Source organism: Saccopteryx leptura, chromosome 1 (genome assembly GCF_036850995.1).
Source record: "Saccopteryx leptura isolate mSacLep1 chromosome 1, mSacLep1_pri_phased_curated, whole genome shotgun sequence".
In the NCBI taxonomy this organism is placed as follows: domain Eukaryota; kingdom Metazoa; phylum Chordata; class Mammalia; order Chiroptera; family Emballonuridae; genus Saccopteryx; species Saccopteryx leptura.
The window spans coordinates 199,120,317-199,131,661 of record NC_089503.1 but is presented as its reverse complement, the minus strand read 5'-3'; the positions used below and the strand labels follow the sequence as shown (position 1 = coordinate 199,131,661).

The 11,345-nt window shown below is 42.9% G+C and overlaps 1 protein-coding gene across 4 annotated transcripts in view; it reads left to right on the top strand.

Moving 5' to 3' along the window:
* The first annotated feature begins 3,714 nt into the window (after positions 1 to 3,714).
* The window catches only part of BBS7 (Bardet-Biedl syndrome 7), a 65,787-nt gene continuing 58,156 nt past the window's right edge, over positions 3,715 to 11,345 (top strand). For all 4 annotated transcript variants that reach the window (XR_010751501.1, XM_066384570.1, XM_066384578.1 and 1 more), the window contains exons 1-4: positions 3,715 to 3,895; positions 5,734 to 5,799; positions 7,447 to 7,509; positions 10,067 to 10,242. Coding sequence is in view for 3 of the 4 variants with exons in the window: in XM_066384570.1 (XP_066240667.1) it covers positions 3,860 to 3,895; positions 5,734 to 5,799; positions 7,447 to 7,509; positions 10,067 to 10,242 (341 nt within the window). In the remaining variant the exon portion in view is untranslated. The remainder of the gene's footprint in view (positions 3,896 to 5,733; positions 5,800 to 7,446; positions 7,510 to 10,066; positions 10,243 to 11,345) is intronic.

Sequence of the window (11,345 nt, the reverse complement as noted above, 5' to 3'; positions counted from 1 at the left end):
CAGGAAGTTTAAATGTCTCATTGAGTTATTCTTAACATCCTGATTCTCTTCCATCTATTCCTGTCAAGTCTGGGAGGAATACGAATTGGGATCACACTTCGAAGATAGTTTTTATAGGTTCTAAATACCAATTAAAAACTTGATACTTTATTTTTATTTATTTATTTATTTATTATGTTTTTCTGAAGTTGGAAAACGGGGAGGCAGTCAGACAGTCTCCCACATGCGCCCAACCGGGATCCACTCGGCATGCCCACCAGGGGGTGATGCTCGGCCCATCTGGGGCGTTGCTCTGTTGCAACCAGGGCCATTCTAGTGCCTGAGGCAGAGGCCATGGAGCCATCCCGGGCCAACTTTGCTCCAATGGAGCCTTGGCTGCAGGAGGGGAAGAGAGAGACAGAGAGGAAGGAGAGGGGGAGGTGTGGAGAAGCAAATGGGCGCTTCTCTTGTGTGCCCTGGCCGGGAATCGAACCCGGGACTCCTGCACGCCAGGCCGATGCTCTACCACTGAGCCAACCAGCCAGGACCAATAAAAACTTGATACTTTAAAAAGTCATTACTCACATAGCAAGGCTTTCTAGATATGAAGACAAAAATGAACATTAAATGGAACTACATAAAGCTCTTTAAAGATTTCTTGGCCCTGGCTGGTTAGCTCAGCCAGTTAGAATGTCATCACAAAACACCGAGGTTGTGGGTTCAGTCCCCAGTCAGGGCACATATAGGAAGCAACCAAAGAATGTACAACTAAGTGGAACAACAAATGAATGTTTCTCTCTCTTCCTCTCTCTCTCCCTCTCTCTGTCTCTCTAAAATCAATCAATTAAAAAATATTTCTTAATTTCTAATTCTTAGGACTTAATTAAATTAAAAGAACTTTATACATTTTTGCTATCCTTGTAGACTATTTCATTAACTTTTGTGCTATTCTAATAGTACTTGTCTAAAACATTTTTCAAACTTGATGTATTTTATGTTATGCCTCAGAACTGAATAAAAACTGAATTTTTTCATTGTTATATGTTACTCTATTAAAACAGTAAACATATAATGGGCTATACTCTCTCAGTCTTACCATATTGTCTAGATTCCAATATGGACATTTTTGAATGGAATATTTAGTAATATTTCTAATTTGGGTTAGAGAAATGTTGAATGAAAATGTGTCAGACTTGTCTGACCTGTGGTGGCGCAGTGGATAAAGCGTCAACCTGGAAACGCTGAGGTTGCTGGTTCAAAACCCTGGGCTTGCCTGGTCAAGGCACATATGGGAGTTGATGCTTCCTGCTCCTCCCCCCTTCTCTCTCTCTCTCTCTCTCTCTCCTCTCTATAATGAATAAAAAAAAAAAAAAAAGAAAACGTGTCAAACTGAATAAAGATGTAACTCACAGCATTCTTTTAAAGTCCATGACTCCCACAATTGTAAATCTCTCCATGCCGATCAGTCAAGTTTGTTTCTGTTATGAGCTAAATTGTGCCCTTTCCTGCATTAATATGTTTAATTCTTAACCCCCAGGATCTCAGAATGTGACTGTATTTGGACACGGGGCTTGAAAGAGATAATTGAATTTAAATGAAGTCATTAGAGTGGGGCTTAATCTAATATGACAGGTGTCCTTATCAGAAAAGATTAGGACACAGACTTAGGGAGACCTTGTGAGGACACAGATTGAAGATGGCCAAGGAGAGATGCCTCAGGAGATTGGTTTGGTTCCCTGGTGACACTTTGATCCTGCACTCCCAGCTAGTGAGATCCTGTAAGAAAATAAATTCCTGATGTTTAAGCCACCCAGCTTGTGGTACTTTGTTATGGTGGCTCTATCTCTCTAATATACCCTCCAACCTTCTAAATTCTATAAAATCCTAAACAATTCTGTTTAATCTTATCTCCTCTATGGCTATTTTTCAACTTATTTCTAAAATGTATCTGTATTTTTCTTGAGTATAAATTAATATTTCCCCCAAATAGCTACACAGCTATCCCATCTCCAGGAATTATTTTTTATTTTAATACAATTATTTTAGTGTCACAAAAAGAATTGTTTGGAATAGCTTGGAAACAAGGCAAAACCTTAACTCCTTCTGTTGGAGATGATCTATCTTCCTAAGAAGCATCTCTTCTCAGGGGTTTAATTCTTGATTCACAATCATTTGTGAACTCTTCTCTAATAGGCCCTGTAAAGCAGGAAAGGGATAGTATATTACTCAGATACAGTGTTTCCCTAGGCAGAGCATACCGTACCATGTACACTAAGGACTGATGGACTTGAGTCAAGGAATGTCAGCGATAGGTCAGATCCTGGGTCACCATAGGTCAGCAGTAGTCTGAGGGTCCCCGAGGCCTTTTCAGGGGGTCTGTGATTTTGAACCTATGTATTTTCATAACACCAAAATGTTGTATTTTTCACTGTGTTGACATGCACTGATGGTACAAAAGCCATGGAGGTTAATACTGTTGATACTTAAGCATGAATCAAAGCAGTGACTTCAAACTGTGTTAGTAACCTCTGTATTCTTCATGACCATCTTGGCAGGAAACAGAGTTTTGTATAAAAAATGTTCATTATGAAGCAGTAAAAATTGTTAGTTTTAAGTCTTCACTCCTGAGTATCTTTTTAAATTTTCTGGGAGATGATATGGGAAGTATGCATAAAGTATTTCTACTAAATACCAAAGTACATCAGTTGTCTCAAAGAAAAGCGCTGGTGTGATTATTATTTGGGTTGCTACCTGGACTAATTGCTTTTTTTTTTCATAGAACAATTAGTTTTTTGAAAGCACAACTGACAAATATGATTATTCAGACTGAGATAGTTGGCATGCACTTTCTTGTGAATTGAGGAAGGGAACCTATCATTTCAAGGAAAACAATTGACATTTGTTGCAAAATTTGAGGCTTTATGCACAAATTATAGTTTTGGAAAATTTGTATCCAGCCATTGATGTTGACAGTTTTCCAATACTTAAAATCTTTTCTGCTGAAATCTGTGGTGATATTAACAAATGGGATTTTTGAATGTTGTGTGATGAAGCCACATTCCACATTGCAACAGACTTCAAAAACTACCACTTGTTGAGTTTGGACCAAATGTTCTTCATATACTTAAAAAAACAACAACCCATACATCTACCAATAGTTCTACTGAAGAAGTAGGTCTTGGAATCTACTGGTGGACAGTAAATAGATTTGCAAACAACTGTAATCTTTTTACGTTTTGCATTTTGGAAAATATTATTTTGCATTAAAATATTTATATTTATATAATTCTTCACTCCTAATTTGTAATATGGTAAATATCAATGTAAACAAAAAGTCTGTGAGTTACTCAAAAGTTTGTAAGAATATTTCAAAGGGATCCTAAGACCAAAAGTTTGAGAACTGCAGATACAAGATAACGCCTATAACAGTGGAATTTAATTCGTTGCATTGATGTTTCAAAATACAAATTTGGAGCCTTTCCAATGTCAGATAAGTGGGTCCGAATCTACCTGTCTTCACAGCAATCCTTCATCTTCAAAAACACTTGTAGTACGACTCTGGGAGGTGTTGGGGGTGGAGCCAAAACCGCTTCTCCGGTCTCCCTGGAAACCACTCCCCCTGCGCTCAGTTCCTCCTCTCCTGATTGGTGCAGGTCGGGAGGGGGAGGGGCTTCCCTTTCGGGCCCACTCGCGTGAACGTATTGACGTCGTGCCCGACGCCGCTGCCCAGACGCCGCGCGGTTACATCCCTGCGGAGGCCGCTGGCGGTGGGGCTGCTCGTCGGAGGGTCGCAAACTGTTTCCCCTCTGATGCCCGGGATCTAGCGGCGTCTGTACGTCTTGTCTCGGCCCGACCTGCGCCGCGTGTCCGTGCGGACGTCATGGATCTGCATTTGAACCGAGCGGATTATTTACAGGTAAGCCCGAGGGGGCTGGTCGGCTCGGCTCCCCGAGAGGATGCAGTCGGCCCCTCCATCGACGTCGGTCGCTGGGATGGCGGCCAGCGGCCACCTGCGGGACGGGGAGCCGCCCTTCATGCGAGGCGTGTCCGCGGGTCGTCCCTGGCGGCCCGCGGGGACGTGGCAGGACTCACTCCGGCGCCCCGGGTTCCGACGCGACCCCGCGGCCCCGCCCCCTCCGCAGAGTGCCCCTCGTTTCTCACTGTCGGCCGGACCCCACCCGTCGGACCGCCAACAACGCAGCGACACCCGCCCATGGAGTGAGCCCCCCTGAAAATTCTCAAAGTAGGTCCTGTGGTCCAGGCGGCCCCAGCAGCGGGGGCGGAGGGGTTGCTATGGAAACGGTCTCCGCCTCCAGAGCCCATGGTCCTTCCGTCCCGCCCCCGCCCTCCGTTCCACGCGTCTGCTCCATGAACCGTCGGGCGATCGGGCTCGGCTAACGCGACACGTTGGCCCAGCCAGCTGCCCGGGGACTTCTGCTGGGCACTCCCCACCTTCCTCCTCCTCCGCCGCCGGCGCCCGCCGCGTCTGCCAGATGCCTCTGCCATTGGCCCGGTTTCCCCCATCTGCATCTCCTCCTCCCCGTGGCCGGGCTGGTTCAAACCGCCTCCGAAGTGGGCTCCTGGCCTCGAGCGGTCCCTCCCTCCAGGCCGTTTTTTCACCTCCCTTGCTAGATTGATGTTTCAAAATACAAATCTGAATACATTCTTTTAAACTCCCTGTACCACTCTCCCTGGCCTACAGAATAACAGTATAGATCTGCAGTTTAAATAAATTCTTTACTGGGCCTGTGGCTTTCTCCAGATTGTCTCCACTCCTCCTCCTCTGGCTGGCTAGTGACAGTCCTGTCCCCATCCCCCCACCCCCACCCTGGCGACAAGCTGTGATGTTTGCACCTTCACCTTCTGTACGTTTGGTAAAATCATCTTCCCCATCCGTTTTATTGGATGTCACGGCCATCAGACTGTTTGGTATTTTAGTCCCTGGCCGGTTGGCTCAGTGGTAGAGCATCGGCCTGGCGTGCAGGAGTCCCGGCCAGGGCACATAGGAGAAGCGCCCATCTGCTTCTCCACCCCTCCCCCTCTCCTTCCTCTCTGTCTCTCTCTTCCCCTCCCACAGCCAAGGCTCCATTGGAGCAAAGGTGGCCCTGACGCTGGGGATGGCTCTGTGGCCTCTGCCTCAGGCGCTAGAATGGCTCTGGTTGCAACAGAGCAACGCCCCAGATGGGCCGAGCATCGCCCCCTGGTGGGCATGCCGGGTGGATCCCGGTTGGGCGCATGTGGGAGTCTGACTGCCTCCCTGTTTCCAACTTAAGAAAAATCCAAAAAAGAAAAAAAAAAAAAAAAAAAAAAAAAGAATGTTTGGTATTTTAGCAAAAAGCATCTCCATTGCATTTTTAATGACTCGACTTGTTTCCAAAGATTTTTAAGTCACTTTACAGTTTTTTAACAACTGTAGGAACTCATAAAAGAAAGCTTCTAGAACTGTTTGTGTTGTGCATGTGTGAAATATCTTGTCAGGAATATCACTTTTTTTTTTTTTTTTGGCTTGACAACATAAATTTTTGACATGCATAAGTTTTACTCTTTTGGGTGGTTTCCTGTCTCCTGACTTTTGTGGCATATTTCATTAGATAATAAGTTCATCACTGATACGAATAATGACTGCATATCACTAAATGTTGCAGTTAAAAATAAAACTCACGGTGCTCCGAATCTGCTAGTCCTGCTCCTCTCTGCAGCAGTGACTCATTAAGGCTGTGAGCACATTTTCCAGGTGCTGGTGTGTCTCCTTAGGTGGGCGTGACCTCTCAGAAGACCATGAAGCTGCTTCCTGCGGGAAAACCTGGAGCTGCACAGAAGGTACGGTAAAGACTGGTTTCCCCACACCTCCTGAGCTCCAACACAGGACACCTGCCTGCTCCTTCTCTATTGCTAAGTTACTCTTTTTAAAATGGAAATGAATTTCTTTAATCTGAACAGAGATTGGAACACCATGGGACATTTTTTAACAGTAATTTTCTTGGACATTATAATTATTATGTACAGTTACTAAGTAGTATAAGCAAACTTATTAAAACCATATGCTTTTTTTCTGGATGTAATTTTACTCTGTGTGTACTGGATTGTGTATAGGAGAAGAGAAATGTAAAACATAATTGAATATAGAGCAAACTTTGTTTTGAAACTTTATCATATTTAAAGAATAATTAGGCCCTGGCCAGTTGGCTCAGCGGTAGAGCATCAGGTGGGCTCACCGTGTGGATGTCCCAGTTCCATTTCCAGTCAGGGCACACAGGAGAAGTGATCAACTGCTTCTCCACCTTTCCCCCTCTCCCTTCTTTCTCTCTGTCTCTTCTCCTCCCATAGCCATGGCTCCAGTGATTGGAGCAAATGGCCCCAAGCACTGGAGATGGCTCCATGGCCTCACCTCAGGTGCTAAAATAGCTCAGTTGCCAAGCACTGGAGCAACCTCTGCAGATAGGCAGAGCGTCACCCTATAGGGGCTTGCTGGTGGATTCCAGCCATGGCACATATGGGAGTCTGTCTCTCTGCCTCCCTGCTTCTCACTTAAGAAAAAAAAAAAGAGTAATTAAGTATTTTGATGTTGAACTTTATATTTAGTAGACTAGTAGGATAGTTTAATAGCTGCAAAGTTAATACACTATCCTGATATACTAGCACTCATCAAGATAAATCAATAGCTTTCTGATGTTTGTTTATTGTATTCAGTCTACTAGATCAGCACACTTCAAATTTTTAGGTCTCAAGACCCTTCTACATTTTTTAATTGTTTAGTATCCCAGAGAATTTTTGTTATGTAGTTATATCTGTTAATACTGACTGTATTAAAATTCAAACTAAGAAATGTTTAAAATATTTATTACTGCTTAAAAAAATAAACAAGTTTATATAAATAACCTTATTTTTTTTTTTAAATAACTATTTTCAAAAACCAAGAATTTAGTAAGAATAGTGACATTGTATTACATTTTGCAATTTTTTTAGTCTGGCATAAACAAAGGTCCCTGGATTTTCATGTCTTTTCATGTCAGTCTGCTGTGACGTGTTGCTTTGGTTGAAATATGTGAAGAAAATCTACTTTACACAGATACATCATTAAAAATAGGGAAGCTTTTCCAAATAATTATGGCCCTTCATATTTGTGGTTACACCTACATTTGTCAGGTAGTAGCTTCTTAAACATTAGGTGCTCAAATCTCAAACCATATTGATTAACTTCATACTTTGATACAGTAAATCCATTGGTTTGTCTTATGCTTTGGCTCTTTTGCTCATGCATGAATTTATAGCATCCTGTGATGATCATTTGAGATTATTGGTTCATTTGAGTTAGATAGCTCTTCCAAATGTTGACACATTTTATTATAGAATATCAACCATATCACATTTAAAATCATAATTCATATATTGAGAGTATTATTTTCTCCATAGTTAGTTGATAGGCTAGAATAATGATAGTTTTAGATTCTTTTCGATCTATTACAGGTGGTTATTGGCGATCATGATGGGGTAGTTCTGTGCTTTGGCATGAAGAAAGGAGAAGTCGTGGTATGTATAGTTTTATTTTTGGGGGGGAAAGGAATTTCTAAAAGAGAAACACGTTATTTATTTAATAATATTAGGTTAAAAATTTTCTAAAATACGATGAAGACTAAGTTGGGTTGGAAACAGTTATATGAAGCACAAGGTTACAGACAGCACAAGAGTCATTTGCCAGCTCTTTGTAAAACACCTTTGGCAGCCTAGGGTGATTTAGTTTTCCATGCTGTATAACAAATTAACTCAAATGTAGGGGCTTGAAACAACACCCGTTTATCTCACAGTTTCTGTGGGACAGGAGTCCAGACTCAGATTTTTACTGCATGTAAACAGCTGCAGCGTAGATGTCAGTCAGACTATTCTTTTCCAGAGTTCTGAGTCCTGTTCCAAGCTCCTAGGGTTGTCAGCAGAATTGAGTTCCTTGCTGTTGAAGAATTGAGGTCCCCACTTGGTTGCTGTCTATAAGCCTGGGCCTGCTTTCAGCATCTTTTTTATTTTTTTTAAGGGGGAGAAACAGAAAGAGACAGGGGACAGACAGGAAGGGAGGGAGATGAGAAGTGTCAGTTCTTTGTTGCAGCACCTTAGTTGTTCACTGATTGCTTTCTCATATGTGCCTTTACTGGAGGGCTCCAGCTGTTCCAGTGACCCCTTACTCAAGCCAGCAACATTGAGCTCAAGCCAGCGACCTTGGGCTTTAAGCCAGTGACCTTTGGGCTCAAGCCAGTGACCATGGGTTCATGTCTATGATCCCATGCTCACGCCAGCGACCCTGAGCTCAAGCTGGTGACCTCAGGGTTTTCAAACCTGGGTCCTTTGTGTCCCAGGCTAATGCTCTATCGACTAGGCCACCACCTGGTCAGCCTGCTCGCAGCATCTTGAGGCTCCCAAAATTCCCTGCTGTGTGGTCCTCGTATAACATGGTGACCTGCGGCTCCAGACCAGCAGGACAGTCTGTCAGGTCTGCTTTGGTAGAGTTTCACATAACAGAATGTACGATGGAAGTGACTGTCCCCATCACCTTTGCCACTTCATGTCACCGGATCAAGGAAGTGATTATTATGTCAGATTCACAGCTCATAATTTATAAGTGATGGGTTTGAGATGGAGACACTTATGTTGAACTTTATATGGAATTTACAAAAAGATAAAGAGGGAGAAAACTATCAGAAGCACGATGTTTCCATTATTCATTTATCCTCTCAGATATTTTAAAGTCACCAGTGGAAGAGGAGAATCTGATGCCAATAAAATGGAAAATAAGCAGGAAGAAATTAATGATACAAATATTTCCTATTAAATAGAGAAATAGGAAGCTAAGGTTTTTAGTAAATTATATAATTCTTTATTTGCAGTACTTAAATTTATAAAAAATTGTAAAGAGACTAGGAGAAATCAGTTCTAAAGAGATCAAAGTGTAAGAACATGTGCATTGGGCCCTGTCCAGTTGGCTCAGTGTATGGAGCATTGGCCCTCTGTGCAGACATCCCAGGTTTGATCCCTGGTCAGTGCACACATTAGAAGCAACCAACTGCTTCTCTTCCTTCCCTCTCCCCCTTCTCTCTTTCTTCCCCTCTCAGCCAGTGGCTCAGTTGGTTCAAGTGTTGGCCCTGGGCACTGAGGATAGTGTGGTTGGTCCGAGCCCAACCATCAGCCTCAGGCACTGAGGATAGCTCGGTTGATTTGAGCATTGGTCCCAAACAGAGGTTGCTGGGTGGATCTCGGTGGGGATGAACGTGGGAATCTATCTCTTTATCTCCCCTCATCTCACTTAAAAACAAAAACAAAACAAAGAACATATGCATTGGAACCAGCTGGGGAATCCATTACAATGCACCTTCTTGTTCTCTAGGTCTCAGAGTGCATTTTTTTTTTTTTTTTTTTTTTTTTTTCTGAAGCTGGAAACAGGGAGAGACAGTCAGACAGACTCCCGCATGCGCCCGACCGGGATCCACCCGGCACGCCCACCAGGGGCGATGCTCTGCCCACCAGGGGGCGATGCTCTGCCCATCCTGGGTGTCGCCATGTTGCGACCAGAGCCACTCTAGCGCCTGGGGCAGAGGCCAAGGAGCCATCCCCAGCGCCCGGGCCATCTTTGCTCCAATGGAACCTTGGCTGTGGGAGGGGAAGAGAGAGACAGAGAGGAAAGCGCGGCGGAGGGGTGGAGAAGCAAATGGGCGCTTCTCCTGTGTGCCCTGGCCGGGAATCGAACCCGGGTCCTCCGCACGCTAGGCCGACGCTCTACCGCTGAGCCAACCGGCCAGGGCTCAGAGTGCATTTTTAATAAAGTTAGTGGTAAAATGCGGCTGCGTAGGAACCCTGCTTTGACTTGTAAGAGCTCAGATTTTAGTGATGTCACTGAAATTTGATTGGGAATAGGTATTCCAAAGTCTGAAGATACTTAGCAGAAAACGCAGAAAACCCACAGGAGTAAATATATTTGTCTCAAAATATTTCCATATCGTAGAACTAGTATTTTTGTAAGTTTCAAATTCCAGCACTTTTACAGTAAAGAAAAATGCTTATAGTGAATTTGTCTACTTAATTTTTTCCCCAATGATTTTTGCAGACAGTGTTCAAGACTTTACCAGGGCAGAAGATTGCAAGACTGGAACTAGGAGGGGTTCTTAACATGCCCCAGGAGAAAATTTTTATTGCTGCAGGATCTGAGATTCGAGGTTTCACAAAAAGAGGAAAACAGTTTTTCTTTTTTGAAACAAATCTCACTGAAAGCATTAAAGCTATGTATGTTCCCTCTCTTTTTTATATTTCTATATATGTGTAGAATATTTTGCATAGGTGACAGACATCTGATTAAGTATCTTAACAGATTTATTAGGAAACAAAATTGCCTAAAGCTATTTTATTAGCGCAGGATTAACTTTGACCTAGTAAAAGTCAATTGATTGTGGAAATGTTTTCTTGTTAAGACTTTTATAGTATTTATACATACAGTATTCATACATACATACATATATAAAAACATATACATATATATTTATATATATATATATTAGCAAGAAAGAGGGAGAGATGGAGGGACAGAAAGGGACAGACAGACAGGAAGGGAGAGAGATGAGAAGCATCAATTCTTTGTTGCAGTACATTAGTTGTTCATTGATTGCTTTCTCTTATGTGCCTTGACCGGGGGTGGGGAGGGCTACAGCAGAGCGATTGATCCCTTGCTCAAGCCAGCAACCATAGGATTGTGTCTATGATCCTGCACTTAACCTGGCGACACTGTGCTCAACCTGGTGAGCCTGCGCTCAAGCCAGTGACCTTGCGGTTTTGAACTTGGATCCTCAGCATCCCAGGCCGATGCTCTGTCCACTGCACCGCCACCAGGTCAGGCTGTTTATACATATATTTTTGACTGGTTAGTTCAGTCATGATTTATGATCAAGGTATAAGAAAAAGTGAAAGAATCTGCAGGTATTTAAGTTTCTTATCTTTGCTGTCTCTGATAGTTCTGGTTTCAGTGTAGCATCATTTTCTTAGAAGGCTAGTTGTCGAAGTTGATGACTGCCAATAGAGTATAATTTTAGGTGAGTCAGGTAAGACTCTTAAGTGAAAAACAGCTTCTTTAATGGCTTCCTAAAATGGGAAGTTTTACAATTAAAATTTTAATTTTTGAATCATGTGCTGAAAAGGTCTTTAAAGTTTATTTCATCTGCTCTTCTTCAAACTTGCTGCTTAGGAAAATCCTTGGGAAGCTTAAGTCAGTAGATTCCTTGTCCTATGTCATACCTGCAGAAAAAGAACTATTAGGAATGGGTTAAAAGAGAAAAATTCTTTATTTGAATCTGATGTGGTCAAGTTGTATAAGCAGCCACACCATGGTTTGAAAA